This window comes from Tinamus guttatus, unplaced genomic scaffold (genome assembly GCF_059628265.1).
Source record: "Tinamus guttatus ecotype Peru unplaced genomic scaffold, ASM5962826v1 Tinamus_guttatus_pri_ptg000208l, whole genome shotgun sequence".
Taxonomy (NCBI): Eukaryota; Metazoa; Chordata; class Aves; order Tinamiformes; family Tinamidae; genus Tinamus; species Tinamus guttatus.
In genome coordinates, this window is record NW_028288742.1 from 8,246,701 (window position 1) to 8,270,854 (window position 24,154).

Genomic DNA, 24,154 nt, shown 5'->3' on the forward strand with positions numbered 1-24,154 from the left:
TTGTGGTTTGCCTGTATATAAAATAAGGACTATAGAGTTCTGTTGATCCATAATATTCTGCTGGTGAGATAGAAGAATAAAATGAACATGGTAATTATATTTCATCCGTAAATTGCCTTTGACCCATGAAATGGGGCTGATGCAGCAACAGATGCAAGCAGGGAGGAGTTATTTCAGGTGAACTTTGTTGCTTATTTTTTCAGTAATTATTGTGAATTAGCAGTAGCAGGCAGTTTCTGTTTGTGTTTGGCATGACAAGGCTTCTCTATTTCTGCCCTCATGTTTTGGCATGGGTGCAAAAGAGAGAGATTACAAGACTCTACTGGTTTTGGAGTCTTCATCACAAAGGTGATAGCTAATGAACGGTATCACATGTGTATTTCATTATCTGTCTTCATTGGGGGTTATGTAAAGTGAGGTGCATGTGAGTGTGCCTGAGACTGTGCTACTGAGATGAGGAATAGCAAAAAGAATATTGGATGCCCTGATTAGAGGGGTTTGACAGCAATCTTCCTGCATTACACTTGTTATAACATTAGTCCAGTCAGTCCTTGTCCATTGGTTAAGTCTTTGCAGTGCTATAGTAATAAAAATAACTTGGGTTTGCAGGTGGAGATGAGCACAGGGACAGCTACAATATGCCAGATCAATGGTAAGGGGAGCTAGCCCAGGCTTTTATTTCAAACAGTGATTTAAAAAAAGCAGATGCTTGAGGATGAATGAGAGATGAATTTAGAGCAGTCCTTTCCCAAATATTCTCACTCCTTTTCAAAGTTTAGAACTCAAGGATTTCCTCAGCCAAAGTTATTGTATGGGTTTATCTTCCATTAACTCCTTTCATCTGCCCTTGAACGTGTGAAAAATTATAGGGTTTGTGGTATCCTGTGGCAGGGAAGAGAGACGGATTCGATAAGGCTTGCAGCTGTTTCAGGAGGAATAAGGACAGCAGAAGAAGAAAGATTTGACTCATTTCTGACTGATTAGTGAATGCCGAATCTCTTCTTAGGGAGGGGGGCTCACAAAATCCCTGAGTTAATTTGCCCCCTCTATGAAATGAATTTCATTCATTTTGGAAAATGCAGCTGACTGATTCTAGGGAATTCTGCTTGGTAGCATGTTTTCCTCTTGGATGTGAATGTAATGTGCAATCTGTTGCACTGCCAGTGTATTTCCTGGTGTTTTTGTGTGTGGAGTATTAAAGGCTGTATAAAAGTTTAGCTCACTTCAATACCAAGATCTGTTGAAGCATTAAAGCCGGCTTTCCTGAGAAAGTCACCGACATGCTTTGCTCTTGAACTTGGCTTGCTAAAACTTGAACCTGCTCACATTCAGGTCATATGGAAATAAATGTTTTTATTTGCCACTGAGCTTTGCTTACTGAGAAAAGGATCGACTTCTATGAGGAGTTTGAGAGTTTGTGGTGGTATTTAGGGTGCTTTTAACTTTTTGGTTTATACCTGGCAAACGTCGCTGTTCCATGGGCTTGTGGCAAAATAGTTCACAGCTGCCCTGTGGAAGTCTATTAAGCAGCATGATTTATAATGTTTTCAGTGCAAAATTTAATGACAACTGTACATGATCTGCAGAAACTTTTGGCCCCAAAAGTTTCTGAGTTGTTGGTCTATGCTATAACTTATTAAACGTGCTGACAGCTAGTAACTGGCACATATATTTCAAACAAATGAAGCCATTGAAATAAAAATAGATCAAATTCATGTTCATATATTTAATGATAGTAACCTAGCCATGATTAAATAGGAGTAGGAAGTGTGCTGGAAGATAAACTTGCTATTTTTCAGTAGGTTAATATTACACATTTTATAAAGCACTTAGATATGATGGTGATACATGTCTTGTATAAGCAGGTAATGCAACAATAATAAAGCCTTCGTGAGTGGGAGAACGTGGGATAGAAACTAGGCTGGCAGAATGCAGGATTTGCCCAGAAGGGCTGTTTTTTCACAGTTCCAGATTAATGCATGTTCTATGAGACACTAAAATAAAACAGGCTACATTTGTATTGACAGCTCAGATGAGATTTTAATTGGATTAGAAAGATTCAATCTGTAAATGCGTGAGCGTAAATCAGCGACCTGGAAGTGCCTGAGAGGGCTCTCTACTGCGTAGTAGCTTCCCCGCTGCTTATCCGTTAGGGTCTAGTCTGGATGCGTTTGTGCTATATAAAAAACAGATTTGAGTGCAAAGCCTTTTGACCCAAATCCCCAAGTGAAATGATGACACCAACATCATCTGAGATCTGTAATGAGAAAAGCATTTGCGTTAGCTCCCTGGAGCAGGCCCAGAGGGCATAGCCTCATCTTGCCATCTGCTCTGCAAAGGGTATAATGAAACATAGTGCTGTCTGTGAATGTGTTTTTAAAAGCCTTATTTTCCCCTTGTTGCAGTTAAAATCTGGGGCATTGTCCCACATAGGAGTTAATGACAAGAAAAGCTAAGCCTATTTGTTCTGGAAAAGCCTCCCTTGCGATGAGTTTTCCAGTCTGCTGAATATCCAGGATGTTTCCACCTGCCTTTCTGTGGAAAACTGATACTGTGAAGGTCAACGGCGCATCTTCTCTTGTTCTTGTGGTCTCTAAATTGATAGCATAAAAAGTGGATTTGGAGGTGTCCATTTTGCAAAAGCAGGAGATTGAGGGATTAAGAATGTGTTGGGATCCTTTCTTGGTGATGGAGTTGTAAGACAGTTTGTAAAGTGGTGGGTGCAGACTCCAGGATGAGGCAGATGTATTTGTTTAGGGGGTTTTGTGTGGGATTTGGGCCCAGACAAACCAACACAGAATAGCAGCTGTCTGACTGGACTCTGACCAAGGCAGTGTTTGCCATTGGATAAATTGATGGTAATCCCAGCTGAAATGTCTGCTGTGAGGACAACCCAACCAACCAATCTTTCCGCGCATGGATTCCAAACATTTCTGTTTCTTGAAGCTGGGTGTTATGGTTGAGGACTCGTCTCCTCAATGAGCAAATGGAAACGGAAAGGTTCACTTGATCAATCCTCTTTTATTTCAGTGAGGCTAATTCAATCTTGTTTTAGTTTAGTGGGAGCATACATAGAGAGCAGGTCTGAGTAAAGAGTCAGGGTGATTTGCTCTGATTTTCTTTGGGCTAAAGTAGGAGGTGAAGCCATGTTAACTCTCAAGCCATCCCTGGTAGTGATTGACTTGGAGCTCTAGTGTAAGGACAATGTGGAGAAGTCCTGGTCAGAAATCCAGCTGAACAAGAATTAAAGCAAGCAAATGCTTTGCAAGTCCAAGGTTTCTTTCAAGTGAAAGAGAGAAGGAATACCTGGTTTCTGAGTTTTTATTTTGATAGACAGATGAGAAAAGAAGCTCTGCACGGTAGGGAGGCTGTGCTGAGTTCTCTGTTGCCTCCTATATGGTAAAACTGGCCCTACGTGACCACTGTGGCCATTTGAGCCAGCTCTCCTCCTTTTCCTCAGTCTCTCTTCCCAGCTGGCACTGTGTATACTACTATGTAGTGAAGTGCTGCTGCAAGTCGGTGGTCTAGTCAGTGGGTGCCAAGCTGTTTTTGTTCCTGCTGGCAAAAATGACTGTGCTAAGCACATGTGTTTTTCTTTGCACAGATTTATTGACTGAACAGGAACTGTAGAAGACTCTGGAAGAACTATTGCAAGGCCAGGGGAAATAATTTTTTTTTTCAAGAGGCAGCTTCTCCAGATCCTTGTTCAAATTCATTAGAAGTGATGTGTTCTTGCCACAGTGGATTCTGATTCTTTCATTCAATATCCAAAGTTTTGAAATGTTACTCGTGAAGATTGTGGGTAGCTTGTCACTAACTGTATCCCCATCTAGTTCTTTCTTACATCAGTAATCTGATCTCAAAGGGGAACTCAAACCACGCTAAGAAGGGTAATTTTAAATGTTGAAAATTGAGAGAAAACAGAAAAATGTAAGAAATAATAGTACAGACCAAAAAGAAGTGTGAAGACCACGTGCTTCTGCCGTTTCTCTGTGTTTCTTTTGTTAGTGACTCTCTTGGGATGGATATGGTATTTGAGGAGGTGAATTCAACATCATATATTTCAGGATGGAAAGTCCATGAGAAGCGATCTACTGAGTTTCCCTCTTCAGAATTATTATATTTTTACAGTCTGTAAGCTTGAATAATAATATCCTTATCTGTGTTACCTACAACATATTAGAATCTTACATTGGGAAAGACTTGTGAAATGCTTACCCTTATCCCCTCTTAGTCCTGGCTAGCTTTGAAACATTCCTGTACTTAGCTCTGCAAGGATGTTTGACCTGCCTTGCATTGTTTCTCTTTTATCACATTTGAATCCAGTGGGGTTTGTTTGATTATTTGTTTGTTTTCTCTGGGCCCAAAAATAATGGGGTTGACTTTATAAATTCCTGAAAGCCTTTTATCCATATTACTATTTATAAGCCTCCCAGACTTTTCACAACTAAAATGGAGATTTTTGTGTCAGTAACAGTACCCCTCAAGTTACACAGTAACAGTAAAGGAAAAACATAAATAGTTTTGAACTACTTCTCTTCAAAAGATTCAGAATGAACTCAGCATTTCTTGTGGCCTTTCTGCTGCTTCTCATCCACTGAAATGGCAGCATCATATGAGACCCCACCATTTAGTTGTTCAAAGAGGTAGCTTGTTGCTTGGGTGCTCTTTCTGCATGTGTGAGTGTGAAAGTGCCATTAGCACATTTGGCATCCTCAGAAGTCTCAGGACAGAGATAACAGAACAGTGGAGTTCTAGGGGCCAGATATCCATTAGCTTGAATGAAGCACTCACTACAGAAAGTTTGGAAGAAAACTTCCATTCTGTACTTACTCTGGGACATCTGTCCACATCCATTCCTTTTGTACCTTCATGGAGAGTGAAATTCACGAAGTATAATCTCTCTTACCAGAGGAGAGATTGAGTAGGGTGGAGAAGAAACAAAAGCGAGTAAATCTTTTTGTCAGAAAGCAAAACAATTCTGAGTGAGGCGCCAGTATGACACATACTGGATAAAACATCTTCATTGAGAGCCAGAGGGAGATGAGATCCAAACCTAAATAACTGTAGTAGCAGTTCCTACTGCAAACAGCTGGCGGGAAGGTAGCAAGTTTCCTCCATGCTTAGCTTTCCCTTGCAGCCCATTCAGTGTAATAGATACAGCATGAACCTCAGATGAAAACTAGGCTTTACCACATTGCATAGGTCCTCCCAACTATCACCAGATCTGCTCAAGCTTGCCAAGTCTAGCTGTAGCAGTGTTCGTGAGGCCTTTCTTTGCCTCTGCAACTTGAAAGAGTATTTATTGGGTAAAGAGAATGAGTTACCACCATTATGGGCTTTCTTCTGAATATCAACTGCCTTGGACAGTAGTCTCTGGTCACAGGAGTGAGAGGACTTTGGCTCTATTTCTTTGTGCTTAGTGGCAGGCTTTGAGGCCAAAGACCTCAGGTATTTCCCAGAAACATTACAACGGGGCTGGGGGAAGGATATGCAGAGATCCTGGTTCTGCCTCTAGCTACCCCATTTCAATAGCTTGTTTAGTCCTTAGTTTGTCGCTGAAAAATTCTGACTTAAATGCAAGCCCTCACCTTACCTCCAAAGTATTGTATACTGATCTTGTATACTGATAACAGTATTTAATCACATTTAGATTCAGGTACGTTACCAAGATTTAAATATTCCCGTTTCAAAATATCAGTCCTTTGAATCATCTCTCGTCTTCCTGGATTGTTTTCCAGATAGGAATTTAATTTCTGTGTCACTTCTGTCATGAATATATAAATCGAAGTTTTGGACTACACTCCTGACAGGCCTGTTGCTTTAAATTGTTTATCAGTTCAGATTTCTCTGCAGTCTTATTTTGAAAGTGTCTTTGTACTGTTTTGTGCCTAAAATGTAGTTCTTCCATTCCCTATGTCTCTTCCCTCTATAGTTTTCTATACTGAATGATTGTTCCTAGTCAGTCAGAAAGGTGGTGTGGTGCCAAATTCAGGCAAGATCTGTCCCTCATTTTGATTTGCATGCGATGAGCTCTCATTCCAGCAAACCACTTCGCTGGCCTCAGTCCTGTAGAGCCTCCCTATCCCAGTTACTGTTTTCTTTCTTTTTTTTTTTTTTCTTTTTTTCTTTTTTTCACTTAAAGAAAATGTGCCAGTGGAAACTGTAAGAAAATACTAATGATGAGATTAAGTTGGATTTTTAAGACACTGGACAGGATCAGTGGCTGATATTTGGGAAGAGGGCTTAACATAACCATCTGACTGGAAGGCACTGTGTTTGAACGCAGAAATCACAAGCTTTTGAGGCAGCAGATTGCTTTTGTAGCTGAAAGGAGCCAAACCACAAAATCTTTTCTTTCTCTTGGGCTAGTTTGCAGTTTGCTGATTAATGATTTTCATGCCTTCATGTACGCTTGTCTTGTATTATAATAATGGCAAAAGCACTAACTGATTTAAAGTTTCTGAAGGAGTTAGAAGAGAAAGGTAAGGAAGCAAAAGCCATTTACAATATCACAGTTTGCCTGGTTATGCATAAGTATTCCTAAATATCCCACACAATTTTTTAGTCCAAGATCATACGTATCTAGGATATCTTTTCCCTTTCAAAGACTCTTCAAAGAAAGATTTTTCATAATGTCAGGTGTCAGACTTTTCTCATGGGGTGCAAGGGTATGATTTTGGGGTATGATTTGCTTGCAATAGACAGAAAATACCTGAGAAAGACTCCCTTGCTTGACTACCTATCTTACAAATCTAGTAAGACATTATCCCATTCTCCCTATAGAGGATATTTGAATTAGAGCCTTGGTCTGCTGAGGAGAGATGGGAGAATTTCTGTGGACCATGCCAGAAGTGTCATTTGGCAAAAAGAAGGGTCACTTGGAGATGCATCAGGGAGAAATGGCAGAGGAAGGTATTGCATCATGGATGGGCCGGGATGGCTGGATTGTAACCAGGCAGGAGACTGTGATAAGGAGGGACAAAGGTTTTCAAAGCAGTGAAAAGTGAAATGCAAAAAATGGAATATCTGTGGTGCTGAATGGACAGCAGGAAGCAGGGCAAGAGGCAGCTGGCATGGCACAAACCACAGGCCAAGCAAGTGATCTTGTGGCTGCACATGTGGGACAGGAGGCTGCATGTTGATAAGGGGAGGTTGAATGGCAGGCGTCTGCTCCCGAGATGTTATAGGAGGTATGATTTGGCATTTGGCCTGGATTTTGGCAAAAAAGCGAGGGGAAGAATCCCGGTGGTGATGAAAAGGCACTTAAGGTTCTTTACCCTTCAGGGAACCTGTTCAGGTAACCTGGGAGAGCAATTTTGTTCTTGCAGATGAACGGCTGCCTTTGCTTGTCATGTGCCCGCTCAGCAGGGCGGGCAAATCTGTGAGCACAGGGTGCCACAGATGTGGCTGGGTGGAGCAGCACCTTTTCAGAGTACTACATGTTTAGGTCCTCCATTGTTTGGCAGCTTTCTCTGCACTGGAGAAGGGGAGATTTTGGTGTCCTCAAGTGTGGAAAATGAGTGGCCGTTCTGCTCAGTGCCTCGGAACCGGAGAGGAGCAGCGCATGGAGGGCAGGTGTCAGACGGGGCTTTTCCTGTTGCTCATTGCCCTGGGCTGCCTCCCCAGCTGCTCTGCCTTTCACATGTTTTGTCTGGAGGAAGTACAGACAGATGCTTCCCACCTGGCACTGAAACACCTCGCACTCAGGGCTTTGAATATTAGACAGTTCTTTAAACAGACAAGTCTTTAAACTTAGTGGGAGGAAAACATATCTTAAGAGCACAACATTTTTTTTTTTTCCACAGTCTTTTTTCTAGGTCCCTCTGCAAGCTTTTGGAACTTATTTCATGCATTTGTGAGTTTATTTCTCCAATATGAAGCAAGCAATAATAATATTTCTTCTACCAACTTTAGTACGGAATTTCAGGCAGATTGAAAAGATGCTGAATGGATGAAGCATGAGTGGGTCATAGTCAGCATGGGAAACTTCCAGTGGCAGAATTTGCTGTATCTTTTCTAGGATCTTGGGAACAAATCACCAATATTTTTTCCTGTTGTAGATACCTTCTTGCCTTTAGCTACTTGTGTTTTTCAGGAAGAGTCCCTCTGCCAGGGAATCTCCTGCAGAGTCTCTGCTGTCTTCCTGGCCAGACTGCCCTTTCTTTTGTATGTAGATATGGTGTATGTGGATGCAGTATGCAAAATAGCCCAAGTCAGCATATGTATATTCTACGTGCTTCTGTATTAAGAATATTTAAGGGCATCTTCTCAATTTGCAGTTTCCAATCATTTGTTACTCGCATACAAGGAGATGCTGCCCAGACTAATAACAGAAGCACCGTTTGGAAGGAGGTTAGCAATGTGCACATCAATGTTATGCAGTGGCTTAATAGGTGAAGGTTTGAAGAATAACTTCTGCAAAGGAAATTGCAAGAGGAAAGCAGATTGCAGTTACCCTATTTAGCTGTTGGCCGGGGAGATCCCCGAGTCACGGAAAATCCACTGGGATTGCGTTAGCGGCTGCGCTTCAACACTATATCTTGAACAAAGAGCAACAGCTGGATGAGTTTGTTGGTTAAAGTTGTTGGCTCCTACATTAATGATGAGAGAACTTTTGGATTACAAATAGTTAACTAGATAACCACAACAAATCATAGTTGCATTTAGGAGATGTATTGAATATGCCAGGAAAACACTCAGCCTTCTTTTATTCCTTTTCATAATTTTTGTGCATGTTTCTGACAATTGTTTTCTTAGAATTATTTAGGAAAAGAATCTTTGACTTGTGTTTTCTTAACACCAGCGGTGTCAGTGCAGTATTTGAAATGCTAATTATGAGAATACTTGAGCAAAGAGACATGATAGGGTATGAGTAAATAACCAAATGTTCTATAATGCCTTTAGTGTTTAACTGGAAATACCTAGTTTGTATAAGTGAAGAATATTGTGAAATTGCCTTCCACACTTCATCCAAGGGGAGATGAAAGAAATTTCATAGGTGAATGTTCCTATGGCCAGTCTGCATCAATTAGTAAAGACAGCTCATCAACATTTTTTTGAAGTAGAAGTTAACAATTTGCAGAAAGGGACTGGTAAGTCTATTCTATTTCTGGAGTCTGTGCTGTAGAAAGAGTTTGTGTTATGGACTCTCTAGTCAAGGCTCTGTTATGTCAATAGCATTTTAAAGCAGGGAAATGGAATTAGGGATTGATATTTTGCACTGATGTGAATTCAGAGTAACTCTACTCAGGTCAAAGGAGTTAGTGAGACATTCTGATCTCTAGCTTACACTACTAAATCTGTAGAGTAGTATAGTAATGATGTGGAGAGCAAGAGAGCTAAACTCAGGTTCTGTTTTTGTTTTGATCAATAAAGATCCAAGCTAATGCCACAAATTGTGTTAATTTATTGGGGTTCCTTTGGGTTCAACTACTCATTATCAGAGCTGAACTTGGGCCTGATTGTCTGAGCTCCACAAATAAAGCTTGGTAAGACATTTATTTCACTCATGAAATTCTTAATTGACCTTTCAGTTCTTCCTGTCCTTTTACATAACATTTTATTAAAGAATTAAAGGTCAGCCAAGCTCTGGCTTACGCATGTTTTCCTCCATAGGGGCAGATGGTAAATAGGAGGCAGGCAAGAGGAGGAAGTTGGGAGGAGAGGGAGTAGGTGGCACCAACGCCCCTGGAAATTCAGCCCGCCTTTGGCGCAGGGCCATAGCAGCAGTGGTTCTTTCCCTGTGCCTTTCCGAGCTGGCGTTTTGTGGCTTGAGCCAGCAGGAGTGTGTTTGGGCAGGAAGCGATCAGAGAGGTGTGTGCCTGTGTGCTTTGGCACAGCGCGAGCCGTGAATTGCTCCAGCATAGGAACCTTCTCTGAACTCATTAGGATTAGAACAGAAGGGACTTTGTCAGGGGGGAGGGACGCCATTTAGAAGGCAGTTTCCTAATAACCTTTCCCACACCCACCTTCCCTATGGGGTCTCATCTAAATAACTTTGGCATGAAAAACAAATCTTGGCCAAGGGAAGAGAAAGGGCGAGAGGGGAGGGAAATGAAGGGTGGAGAACGGGCACTGTGCTGAAACAGCAGATCTATTTAATGTTATATATGGTGATGGTAGAAGCTCTGTTTCAGATGTCTGATGCACTGTGTATAAGCAAAAGGTGGAGATAAATGCAAATGCGGAACTTGCCCCCGAGGACTTGCAATCTGTCCAAGTGAAAAGATGCAACCAGCAGCGGTTTAATGGCTGCAGTTCTGTTTAGTGTTTTCATTTAATGACTGGATGGTGGAAAACTGAGTATACTGTTACCTTTGCAGATGGCACTAAGCTGTAAAAACTGTGAATATGTTAAAAGACAAGTTTAGAAGAATATGGAGAAATGTGTGGCAAAAATAGAATGAGATTCAAGATGGGGCAGATAAAATGTGCTCCACTCAGAAGCAAGTCTGAAAATGCAAGATGGAAGCAGCCAGGGAGGTATGCTTCTATAGGAAAGAAACTGGGACTTATAGTGGATCACGAGAAAATATGAGTCATGCTGCTTAATAAAAATAAAATAATAAAAAAAGCATGGGATATGTAACGAGGAATGTAGTCTGGAAGATGCATGAAGTAATCTTTGCATTCAGCATTGGTTAAGTCTCAGCTGGAACAATGTGTCCACTTTGGAACAGGGCACTTCAAGAAAGATGTACTTTGACCGGAGAGAATCCGGAAGTCAATTACAGCAAGAATGAGAGGTCCAGGGGATGTGACCTCTAAGAACGACTGAAAGAGCTCGGCTTGTTTAGCCTCAAGAAAGAAGACTGGGGAGGAACGCTACAGCAGTCTTTAACATGCTTGAAAACTGTTATCAAGAGGAAGGAAAAAAATCTGCTTTCCGTGTCTGTGGTTGATTAGGCCGGAAGTAATAGGCTTGAATTGCAGCAGCAGGGATTTAGATTAGATGTGAGCCTGGTTATTCTGTTTTTATCCCCATCATTGAGCTCATTCCTGCAGCCCATCTTCATAACAGATAAAGCAATGATGGCAGTTAATTTTTCACATTACTGCCTTTTTGTTGTCTGCCTAACAAGAAAACTCCCAAAGCCCCTCTTTTGCTCTTTTATAGCCCTGTATATATGAGAATGTATGTCTGAGTCAGGATTTCTGTCTCTAAACACCTGTGTACATATTGCTGCATAAATAGATACTGGCTTTCCTCATTCTTTCTCTCTATTTGCCCTAGCAGGTTGTTGTTTTAGGCAGGCAGGTTCCCTGTGAAGGTCAGGAAAAGGAAGAGCAGACAGCTGATTCCAGTGACCCGCGAAAGGGGACTGCCAGGTCAGGCCTGGCTGACTGCGTGTGCTTGAGTGACGTCAAGGCACACAGACCTTTGAGACGCAGGAGTGAGATGGGGTTTAGCTCTTTTCCAGGAAGAGAAATTTCTTTGCCAAAGATCAGCATCCTTGATAGATGTCTTACTCTGATGCTGAACCTTGAGAATGAAAAAGTCCTATGATGGCAGGATAGAAGAGAAACACCTCTGCCCATTTCCCTTTGACTGCGTTGACTTCACATGTTTTCTGCCTTGTGTTGCCTTGACTGAGCATCAGGAGATTCAGGCTTCTAATATTGCTGGTGTTCTAAAGCCACGCTTGCTGAATAGGCAAGAAGGAAAAAGTGCAGTGGGAATCATAGGTTTATTTATTTATGTCTGGTTTTCTGCTTTACAGTGAGATCAATGCCATAGATGAAATGTTGAGAATGCTTTCTATGCTGGGGTGTGTGTGAGCACCTCTTGTGTGCAGTTGCACTGCTGGGGTCTTGTAGGTGTGGGCAGATGTTGTGTGCTGTGTGCGCTTTGTACATGGTACTAGCACGTGCTTGTGTATGCAATGTGCATGTGGCACATGTAGCTGCACAGGCCCTTACTCTTATGTGCATAAAAAGTTATGGGAACTCATACCTTTGAATGGGAAAGAGTTTGATTTTCTTCTTCATGTTTTTTCAGAGGATTTGGGGACATGTAACAGGTGCCCAGGTGGGAACTTCTAGCTAATCTGCTGTACTTGCAGACATGGTGTCTGTGTGGGTAGCAGTGCCTTTGTGTGCTGGGAGAACACCTGCCTTCAGCAATTACTGTGGCTATAGTCATACTCTTGTGCCAGGCACTGCTCTGGAAAGGAGGGGATGGGAATGGGTGGTTGAATAGACAAGCTTGGTGTCCACATCAGTCATACTCCCAATTTTGTAGTTGTATTTTAGGTAAAGCCTTTGTAATGTTTCTCTAATTGGGGAGTTTTCCTCACCGGTGTTGCTTTTGCACTGCTGTTTGTTTCAGTTTGTGCATGGGCAGGCAATTTGTGTAGTCAAATTAGCCTTGTTCCCTGAAAGCTCAGGCAGACAGGGTTTTGGAAAATCTTATCAACCTCCTTAGTGTTTGAAGTGTGCACTCATCCAGTGAGTTGCTGCTTATATATCAGCCAGTACTGCTGGATGAACAAAGCAATGGAGGGAAGACTGTAGGGGAACAATCCTATACTGTCCCCTGGAGGTGGATGCAGTGATTAAATAGGGAATATTTATCTCCTCTACATCAAGGACTAATATGTTGTTTGCAAAGAGATTGCGATAAGAAGATGACATCTTTCTTTTCCTTTTTCAATTCACCTGCTGTAGTTTTCTCTGAAAGAGCGTTTAGGACAGCTGCCGCTGAACCCTGTGATGAGAATGAATCTTCTGCCTGTCCATCCCTTCCTGCCTCCCCTCTTTTAAAGGGCATGAGACACGTCAAACACAACCTATAGGCTGAAAAGTTTCTCTTCCTCTGACACTTGTCCTCCCAACCACATTGTTCCCAGCAGAAGCACATAGTTCCCAGCAAAGGCACAGGTAGAACATAAGCCGTCAGTGTAACCCATTTGTTACTTGCCAAGAGGGCCTGTCACAGGCAACATGAACCGAAGAAATAAGGCTGGAACTGTCGTTAATGCAAAATGAAGCAATAGAAGTCATACATTAGTGATTCAGACTCACTCAGTTTACTTGTTAACGCTATGACAGTTATGCTGGACCGGATCCTGTATTACAAAGGCTTGTAGCATGCTGTTGACAACCTCGTCCCCGACTTTTCCACTGCTTCCCCTTCCTCTACAATCCCAGAGATGTCAGAACTGAGCTGTTATCTTTTGTCAGCTTGAGTTGTACTTCAGCATTGATTAATCCACTACCAGCTACTCCCTCAAAGTGACTGCGCAGCGAACACTAACAGGAGCCTGCCAGAGGGTGCTGGATGGGTTCCTGTTATGTGTCACCATCGCTGTTTACTTCATATAAAATTGAATTCATCCAGAGCACAAGGCTACTTTATGGGATCATAGCACTACTGTGTCTCTCTGGATCATTATTGGAACTGGGGTATTTTATTTATGCCCCTTTGTTAAAAGTGCTTGTCTAATAAATATATAAATGTACTTGTGGATTTTGGGGTAACAGGATGTGTTATGTATGTAACAGTAGTATGTAACAGGACATACTTCTTTTTCGAGCCTGGGTTAATTTAGTGCTGTTTAACAGACTTGACAGAGAATGACTGAGGTGGGTAAAGGGGTATTTGTGCATGAGATGAAAAGAAGGTGCAGGGGAGTGAGGAAAAAGATGATGGGGGAAGAAAAGGTATGTGTGTGCAAGAAGGGAAGAAGGACTGGGAATGTGAGCAGGAAGCAGGGTATGGGTGGTACATTTAACTGAAATTCATATAGTGCAAGGTCATAACATAAAAACAAACAATCTCCTGAAACCTGAATTCTTGCAGTAAGTATGAAAGCAAATTATTCAGTTATTTAGAGAGGAAACCTCCCAGTCATTCAGGTTCTAGAGTGTCTAAAGGAATCTTAACATTATTCCTGCTTTCTAAGCTGTGTTCCTTATTTGATGAATGGAGAAGAACCATTAAGGATAATGTTGGTCTGATTGAGCAAAGTAAAATTTTTTGAAGCTGAGCAAAAATATTTGAAAATACGAATGCTGTCTGCATCTTGAAAGGACATGAACTCACCTGCTTCACAGAAGCAGCCAGTCTTTTGACACAGAAAGTTGGGAGTTGATTGTCCATTTAGTTTGTTTTGCAGGTTTGTACTGGCAGAGTTTTGCACTGCCCTCTGAAGCTTTTGGGGTAGGTCATAGGTCAGATCAGCTGCTGGTCTCATCTAGTCTGATGGTGCTTAAGTTTCTATTTTGAATGTAACAATACGGGGTAAAGTTTAACTTTGCCGTGGAGCTTTGCCAGTTTATGCCATCTGAGGATTGAGTTTCCATGCTGCTTGTTGATGTTGAGAGCTGGCCGTCCTTTTGCCCAAGTACCAATCTGTTTCTAAACAATCAAGAAGGGCTGCAGGACTGTAGTGCAGCAGACTGGCAAAAGAGGCAGCTTTGTGAGCAGAACTAGTGAGCCTATTTTCCTGTGAATTATGTCTCATGGTTGGATTTTCTGATGTAAAATGAAAACTGATTTCCTGCCATAGCTATTCCCTCTGGGGACAGTGAAAGGATCTCTTCTTTTATGTTACTTAAAAAGTAAAGACAAAGAAGACTCCCTGGACTGACCAGGGAATGTCTGGGGCAAGTAGAATGAGAAAACCCTGAAACTGAGGCAGCTTCCCAGGAAGGGGCACTTTCTAGATAGAGCTGGAAAACTGTGTTTGAGCTGTGGATCTTAGGTGTCCTAGTCTCCAGGTGGAAGAGCAGTTATCTGGTGACCCTATGCTGCCTTTCTATACATGTCTTATTGCTGGAGATGCAATGCAAGTCTCAGTACAGTTGTCAACAGACATTAACGATTCTTCAGTAGAACCAGTCTCCTCTGCATTCCCAAATATTTTTTATTCTCTATATAAATTTCATTTTATGTCATTATGAGAAGTGCTGCACAGTCTAAGTAAGAACGTCATTCTGTTGAGCTTGTTTTGGGCTTTGAGTGGTATCATGATCAAACCAACGACTACTGCCCATCAAATCCATCTTCCACAATTATAGTGCTCCTCAGAACGAAGGATAGTTTGATTTCCCTCACCGTTTCTCCTTCTCATTCAGTTTCTATTTTTTTTTTCCCCCTCTCCTTTCTTTGAGTTGTGGACATTTTGAATGGAGACCATCTTTCCCTTTTTACCTTAGAAGTAGTCTGGAAATATTTGAGTCTCAAATCCAGTTCCAGTACATGTTAAATGTTTTATCAATGAAATGCAACCTGTGTCAGTAAAAAGAAAATGTCCACATGAAAGTGAAAATAACAGAATGCATCCCTCTGTGTAAATAAAACTAAAAAGGAAATAGATAATTGGGAGAAATATAAGGAGTATTAACTGGATGTGCTTTGATGTACTTTACACCTCCCTGAAGAAAAGGCAGATGTCTTTTCAATCTGTTTCAGTAGAGCACTTGCAACTTGAAGTACTTTTAAGAGCCAGGAACCTGAGCTTCATTGTGCAGGATCATTCTGGCTTGAATTGCTGGAACCAAGTCGTCCACCCAAGGCACAGAAGAGGACTTGCTACATTTCTGTGGGGAAATTGATTCAGGTGATGAAGAAAGTCTTCCCCCTGCCCCTTGGTTTTGACAAAAACTCTTGCCCTTTCTGCCTACTCCCTGGGATTTTAGTCGCATGGGCTTCCTTAACCTATCTCTAACCACAGGCTTGATGATTCCATTGAGAGGTTGTAGTTCTTCCCCTTTGCTGCCAACCTTTGCAGTTTCTTCCCCCAATAGGTGCTGGCTGCCCTTGAGCTGACTCCGGGCCTGAAATTCTACATTTGGACAGATCTGTCTCTGTTGCCAGGTCAGAATGACCTATTTATGGAGCAAATCGCCCTTCTGATTATTTTTTTTTCAGCACTTGCTGTGGTTGTTCCTGCTTCTTTCTGAAACACCAAGCTTTCTTTTGTGCCTTCGGTTTGCATTCCAAGTTAGAATAGGGAAGTGGCCCGCCTCATCCAGGATCTTATTTCTGTGCTGGATCCAGTCATTTCCTCTGCAGTCATGGACCTACTTTGTTTTTCCAATTTGGAAGGGGATTGGGAATTGGAAAGAAAAAAGAATTTGGAGATCTCCTAGAAGAAGGATTCATCCCTTCTGAGTTGTGTAGCAATTTCTGATTCTTTATAGAGCAGAATAGATGTAAACAGTGTAGAGGCGGGCAGGTGGGTCACTTCCTCTCACTCCTTTCTTCCTCTCAGTGAAGAAGCACACCTGCCAAAGAGTACCCACATATTTTGGGGAAGGCTGTCAAAGAGCTTGACATTTTGGAAGAGGCATCTCTTCCTGTGCAAATATTCTTGCTCATAACCTCACCATCTGACCCATGGGCTGGAGCCCAGCGTTTTGCTCTCATAATAATCACTAGATGCTTCAAAAGGAAGGGTAGTTAATCCTGCCAGTCCTTATCTGCTCTTTTTCTGGTGGGTTTGTTCCTACGGGGTCTTCCATCCCTTCAACCCACCTTTCTAGGCATCTCTCCTAAAAAGAAAGTCAGTGCTATCAGCATGCAAAATTAGTTGCTTGGGACTTGCATGTCCCTCATATGAACAGTGTCTACAGAAGGATTCGGCAAGAAGTTGCTAAGAAGAAGCATTCTGCCCTCCAGATGCATTTAGTCAGTGGGAGTGGTGTCCTGGTAAAATGACTCTCTTTGCTATATTGGTTGAGCTCTTCATTATTCAGTGTGTGAATACAACAGAAAGCTGGAGAGCTGGTCTGGTAGGCAGAACTGTTTTGAAAACCAAGCGGAGTTAGCTACCTTTCAACTTGCTGCTGTAGAAAATCCACCTACCGAGAAGAACTCTCGCTGCTTATTCACCAGGCTTCTAAGAGTGGCATGTATTAGAAGAGCAAGTTATTTAGTCTTTATAATATGAAAGCAAAAATCATTTTGCAATTCAATAAAGCAAGAACAATGATTTACAGCCCCCACCAAGGATTTAGCTGAGCCCAGCTAGCTCATTTCAGATGTGTACTCCAGCCCCTGCGTGTCTTCTTCCAAACCTGGCGTTTCTGATTCCCTGTCCGCCCCATCTTTCCCTCCCACACGCCTGACCTACACGAGCATTCCTGTGCTTGTCTGAAGACCTTACATGTCATTTCGCTCTCCCTCACCCCCCAAGAATGCGATCCTGGCCTGAGCTTTCTAATTGTGTGTAGCAAGGATAAAACTCCTTGCCTCGCTTGGCTACCCCCTTGTTTGGAAACTCACCCTAAACATTTCCACATGGTTTGAACTCTTTGCAAAGCTAAAGGTGTTTTTTTTTTTTTTCTTTCCTCTCTCTCTCTTTAAACTTTTTCTTGCTTTTAAAAAAAAAAAATCCTTCAGCTCTTTCTACCTTGTGCTGCTGGCACTGACCTTGCCTTGTTACTGTTTGCATTTCTTTTGTACCTTTCTGCAGCTGAAATCTCTGTGGGCTTTTAAATCTGTCAGCAGCCGCTACCAGGCTCAGTGTGCAATTTAGCTCACTGTTTTCACAAGTTTCCCAGCCCTGAAAGCTTTCCAAACGAGGCATTGTTGGGCTGAGTTAAAGAGGTATTGTCTGGCCTGGCTTAGGTTAGTGCGGGCGCCAGGATCTGCCCGGGCAGCTTTTGCAGAGCTACAGTGTCATCTTGATACTGGACACCTGGACACTTCCCTCTACAAATGCTTTTAAATATATTGTGGGGGCCAAAACTAATTCATGGAAACATTATTTGAAGCTTGTTTTTATATTGCACAGACTTTCATTTAGGCACCCGAAGATCATACTTATTTGTTTAAATCCTGTTATCACCTGAAATTGCTGGCTGAGATTGGAGCGCCGTTGTGGTCTGTGCTGAGTAGCCATGCCTGCCTTGGGGATTTTATAGACACATTGCATAGGAGAGGATGTATCATTACCAGTCTTTTACAGGAGAGAACCTAAGCCTGGGGGAGGTCAGCAGTGTATGCGGAGGGAGCTTGTAACAGAGTTGGGAGCTGTGTTATGTAAGCTGGTGCTCTGAGTCTTTTCATTTCACTCCTTTCATGACATGCACTTTGTTGCCCAAAGTATGATCTCTCCTATTCCTATACCAATGCTAATAGGATGCTAGGGAAGCTAGTTAGGGAAGTTAGGGAAGTTTGACACTGATTTCCTTTTTTATCGGTTCTGCCCTGATAGGGAGTACTTGCAGCAACAAGACAAAAGTGAGGAAACCAGATTCATGGTCAAAGAGGTGGGGATAATGTGGAGCTTTGAAATGGACAATCTTTGGAAGGCACCAAGTCTTTCGGTGCTACTGAAAGCTAGCCAACATGTCTAACCCCGATTCCTCCCAATATATGAGACTGATGAATGCAGCTTATGACTGTTTTTTCCCTTCTTTTTCATGATCTCCAGGATGAATTGGATCTCACAGATAAGAACAGAGAGGCTATGTTTGCACTCCCTCCAGAGAAGAAATGGCAGATTTACTGCAGCAAAAAGAAGGTACTACCACTTTTCTAATTAAAGTAGCTAATCAATAAATTCTGTATGCATGTGAATAACTGCTGACCTCTAGGTTTGAATGACATGTTTATCCACTGTTTTTCAAGAAAATGGAGTGGTGTGAGGGTTTATATTGTGAGAAATTTGTGCCATATCCATGCCAAGTAGTGTGTCCATGAATTTGTGAAGAGGACATTAACAGTTTCGAATCACATGTTGTTATTTTGAATATTCCTCTTGTTTTTCTTTAAGCTAAAGGAAAAGCTATCGTTGAAGTATTTTAAAGGATATTTTAAATTTTTTTATTACCCCTCTCACAAAACTGTTTGTAGATCACTTAGAGAATCTGTTGCTGATATCTTTCAGGATGTCGTCAAATATCTGTAATGAGATTTTGAAACCTTGTTGCTCAAGACTTGCAGAGCTAATTGCACTGGTGACTGAGGAACTACCTGTTCATATCAATTTCCAAGTGATACTACTTCATTTGGAGTCTTCAAATTCCTGACAAACCAGTGAGGGGGCCAGTACATTAGAGGCTGATATTTCATTCTGGGTATCTTGTCCCTAGAAGAATGATGGCCAAGAGAACTGACAATCTGTTTCGCTGTTGTGAAACATGACAGGTATTCCTGCTGCAGTGATGTGGCTGCTGTAGGAAGGAATTAGATAGCCCTAAGGGTGTGTATTCATTACAATAAATATTAGAGGAAAAACTGTGGCAAGTTTGTTAGTTTTATTTCTCAAGCATGTCTAACTCATGCTATGACAGTGTCATAACAGAAGCTGAAAGAGAAGGGTTAGATTTCCATACTAAAGATGGCAGATTGAAACACAGGTGTTGATCCTTCTGGGGTCACTATATTTGCTGCTGTTCACCTACTTCTTCTGTTAGTTACTGAAGATCTTTAGTATCTGAGGCTGCCAACCTGGCTTAACTTTTGTGCAGTGCAATTAAAAGGAAACCTCAGACAAACCCATGAGGCTGGTGTTTTGTGGATAAATTGCTTTTGGTTGATCTGCATTATCCAGAGAAGTTAATAGCAACAAAGAAGTTACAGTACCTTAGAGCTAGTAGTGATCCAGGAAGTGCATAAGAATATTCTCTACTCAGTTATGTTCGGTGCTTTCCATTCTTCTTCCTGCTGATACACAGAGCTTGCACATGAAGGGAAGGTGCAGGCTGCTGTGATTAATGTCTGCTTTACATTTTTGCTGGCAGGCCCAGCTGGCTTTTTCAGCTCTAGTGGGAGAGGATCTATTTGTAGCCGTCTTAGAGAACCACACATTCCATCTCCTGGACCAGTCAGCTTTGGCAAGAAACTTCAGACTTTAATGTATTTAATATGTTGGTTGGATTCACTACATTACACTTTTTTATTATTATTATTATTTTAAAGGCAGTGGATTTGATATAAGAATCCTGAAGACCTCCAGAGTTAAAGGAGCTCTACACTGGAAAATCTTTATAATGCATGTATAATGCAACCTCAGTTAGCTGAACTATAGCTATCCAAAATGATGTGCTAACTGGAAGAGGATACTGTTGCCAGATGTCTAATCATTACATTGCAGATACTTTCAATTACTTGCAACCTTAACTGTCTGATATTATTCATTGTTTCCCTTCACAGGCAGTCAGATGATTGGTGCTGACACATCTCTCTCTCTCTAGCTGACTGCCTAATCCACCTATTGGCGTTTTATGGTGACAGAATGTGTGTTGTAGGCTGTCCCTGAAGAGTTTGTATCCTAATTTTAGTCACTGAGGACACACTTCTTTACTTAGAAGAACTCTTCAGCTATCCAGGATAAGCGCCTGAAGGGCTCTGGCTTGCTAGGTGCTAAGTTGGCCACATTTTCTGGAATGTGAGGGGTCTATGTCCCCTCTGAGGAAAAGCCTTTATGCTTTACCTCATTATGCTCTGGGTAAAAATACTATCAACTTGGAAGGTCAAGAATCACAAGTTGAGGGAACTGTTTACAACCATTAATCTAAGGTGCCTTTTCTAGTCTAAAACTAGTGGAAGGTCAGAGCACCCAGATTTGCTCTAAAGGTGGCAAGGCTATTTAACTAAACAAATGTCACTTGCAAGAATGAAGATCAGAGCTTGCTGTTAGCAGACTGTTCATTTATTGTTTTGGCAATTAGGCTTCTGACATAATCTTTTATGACACTTGTTCTTAGCCTCCTAGAAGAAAGTTACTGTTGTATCATAAAATTCATTCTACCTGTTTTTGACATCAAACCATTCTAAAGCAATCGGTAAAATGTGTGCATTTGAAATTTTATGCTGAGAGCACAGCTCACCAAGCCAGAGGTCTCCATAGGACTTGAAGGAAGTTGAGGTGTGGATTGATACTGCTGATTGTGCGTGATACCTATGGAAGCATTTTGCTGTTTTGCTGTCATATAGCCAAGCTTGCTTTGGTAACATTTGGCCATTCTGTTTTTGCATCTGAAATCTCTAGTATTAAAACCAAATTCTTCACAATCTGATCTAAAGGTGTAGCTGCACCAGCTTCTCCACTGTCATTTGTGGAGAAGCTCTGTGCAAGGAGTAAAGGTTGCTCTACGGGAAGACGTTAACGTGTTCCCTCTCTGTCTCAGCTGTCCCTTCACCTTGCCATTAAAAACCTGTGCAGAGTATGTTATAGGACATGCCCTTGTCTTCATTTGCATTAGTCAGATGATTAATGCTGGCACTCTCACCTTCTATCTAAAACACTAGTCCTACATATTTTAGATTGCCTTTTTCTCTACGCTATGAACTTCCCTTGATACCATACTGGAACATCGAGGTTGAGTGTAAAGCCTTATGCAGAATACAAGTAATGACATGCCCATCTAGCTCATATACATGCTTTTGATTTTGTTTAAGACAATGTTCATGTTTCACCCTCAGTTGAAATATAAATTCATATAAAAAGTACTTTACTGCTTTTGTAATTCCTTTAAAATTCCCTCTGAATTTCCTGAGTAACATGTTTTGCAGGAATTTAATCAGAAAGTAAACTGTGCATTCAGATATATTTCTTTTCAAATAAAAGCTTATTTTTAAGTAAAAACTTTTTGATTTCAAGGTTTAGAAAAATACTATTACTGAGTGTTACTTTATCAGGAGTCAGTTCTAAGGTCCATAAACTTAAAAAAGCCTTTTAAATGAGCTCATATTGGGGTTCCAAAATGGGTAGAAAATGCAAGAATTACACTGCTTCAGCAAACATTGCTTTGGATGCACTCTGTATTTCAAATAATGAGGCCTCATAGTGCAGGCCTTATTACCTTCTGTACAATCTGACTAGCACTTAGACTTATTACTATTGGAAAGCAAGTCTAGTTGCTTTCTTTTTATGGCCCTTGCTTGCCTCCTGAGACTAATTTGTAAGCCTCCAGTTGAGCAGATTTCATTAGGAAGCAGGCATATTTTTCAGAGTTAGACAAGTTAGGTTTGTTGGACTTACGTGCTTCTTTGAGAAGGAATTGGTAGCAAATCTCTTTTCAAAGCATAATCAGACTGGACTAACTATATCATGCAGCTCCTACAGAACAGACAGTGTAAAGCTCAATCAAAGCTCAACTGAATATATTGAAATCTCCTAAATGTTTTGGGCTAAATGTTTGGGGACTAAAATTCTTCTGATTTTAACTGTACTCTAAAGTAGCTCTTTGGAGTCAATTGTGCTTTACATACTCAAGTAGAATGATACAAAATCAAGTAGTGAAGTAACAGTCAGCATCTTGCAGCTTTACAGAAAAGGGCTTTCATGTTATCTGAAAGAAGAAGCTGTGCTTCTAACTCTCAAACTGGTAGTGTGCTTTTTTTTATAAGCTAGAAAAGAGATCCAGGGGAAGAATACTCTCTGATAGCAAAGCAGACTTAAAAATCTGAGAATTTCTCTGAAGCATACGCTTCATGAGCGCATGTATAGAAAAGGAACTTTTGTATGATTCCATGACTTGCATTTTTTTTTTAATTTCTAATCATTATTTTTTCATCTACCTAATGGAGAAAAATCTAGTAAATGTAGTTTGGGAATGAAAGTTAGGAAACTTGTTGGTGTTAAAATTATTTGATCTAAATTCCTGTATAATTTCAAAGACTTTCTGATTATTATGTTTATGGGTAAACGTATTTATATCTAAAAAGACTTTATAAGTAGTAGGAAAGTTAGAAAACCTCATGGCAAGGTACTGGGCATGCCATTTTCTCTCACCCTTGTCCTGCATGTTTTTTTTTTTTTCGGCAGGGAGAGGATCAAATCTCAGATATTTTCAGTTTAAGACCTGATCCATCTCTCTTCTAAGCCTTTATTATTATTATTATTATTTAATTTTTTTTATTTTATTTTGGAAGTGGATTGCGGTGAGGTCAGTGTACCTGGGGGGTGCTCACTGCAGGAAGCAGCAGGAGGAAGGGAGCAGAAGGCCCTTTCAGGCCCTCACAAGCCCTGAGGAGTCCCAGTCCTGCGGGGCTGAGGCGCAGGGACCCGCTGCCCCACGCTGGGTGTCCCAACGCCGTCCTGGAGAAGCTTTAACCCCCACCCAATGACGGCTGCCTCCTCTGATGCACAGTTCCCGTTTTCTCCTGTAAGGGCCGTGCCTACCCTGTGTTAGGCTTCCAGGTGCCATTAGGAATTCTGGCCTTACTTAAGCTTTAGCTTTTAGCAGTTTTACTGCAGACTTATAACATTTGCAGCTCAATTTCACAAACTCCCACTTTGGTCCCATGCTGGCTGGCTAACTTAATGAAGATAATGTCTACAATGTCAAGGCGTTTTTTTTTTTTTTTTCCTTTGCCCTTGTGGTTTGCATTGTCAGCAAAATGTCACCATAAAAAAGTATAGCCTGATATTGTGCAGCTGTATACAGAGCGAGATAATTCTCTATTCCGCCCCATGCCCAGGCCTGCCTTCATGTTCCTGTAGAGCTGCAAGCAAAAAATCTCCAGTCTAACCCCAACCCAGACTATACTGCTGCTATAAACCCTATTTGAAATCCAGCCATTGCTTCGGCTTCCAGAGAGAGCAATCCACTCTGGACTGTCGATGAATCCACCCGTTAAAACTGTAAATATTTATAAATGCTGAAGTTAATTCATATATATCTGTACCTGTGTATACCCCCTCACACATATCTGTATCTATGCTCTATCTTATATCTGTATCTAGTTCCTGAAGGAATCTGAGCTGTTTTTGCAGCTTTAATATAATTACTCTAGCCGGATGGGGAAGTAGGAAGAAGAGTATGAAACCTGGTGTCTTCCTGGTCAAAATTCCTGCCTACACTTTATGCAGACGTAAGGCAGTGTTTGCCCTTTAAAGTGTAGTTTCAGTATGGGTATGATAGAAAGACAGTTATTTCTTAGCTAAATGCGAGCTGGCAGGACTTTTTTTCCAAACCTGAGGTCACTTCTGGGTATTTAAGGCTCCACAGGGAGGCTGTAAGTCAGAGCAGGAGGATGCATTGCATCTGTTGTGTTTAGGTATGAGCTCTGCTGTTCTTGTTGTAGGAGAAAGTGTTCATTTCCTCAGGTTCCTACCTTAAATTATGTCTCTGACATGGAGATATTCAGCAGAAGATAGATATTCCCTAAAGAAGAGAGAAACCGGATCTTCATCTGGTCTCATTTAAGGATGTAATATCCCAGATGAAGATCACACCATTGTGTTGTCTG

The 24,154-nt window shown here is 41.4% G+C and overlaps 1 protein-coding gene across 4 annotated transcripts in view; it reads left to right on the forward strand.

Moving 5' to 3' along the window:
• The window catches only part of DAAM2 (dishevelled associated activator of morphogenesis 2), a 188,469-nt gene that overhangs the window by 78,395 nt on the left and 85,920 nt on the right, over positions 1 to 24,154 (forward strand). For all 4 annotated transcript variants that reach the window (XM_088524250.1, XM_088524251.1, XM_088524249.1 and 1 more), the window contains one exon: positions 18,387 to 18,476. In XM_088524250.1, the coding sequence (XP_088380376.1) occupies positions 18,387 to 18,476 (90 nt within the window). The remainder of the gene's footprint in view (positions 1 to 18,386; positions 18,477 to 24,154) is intronic.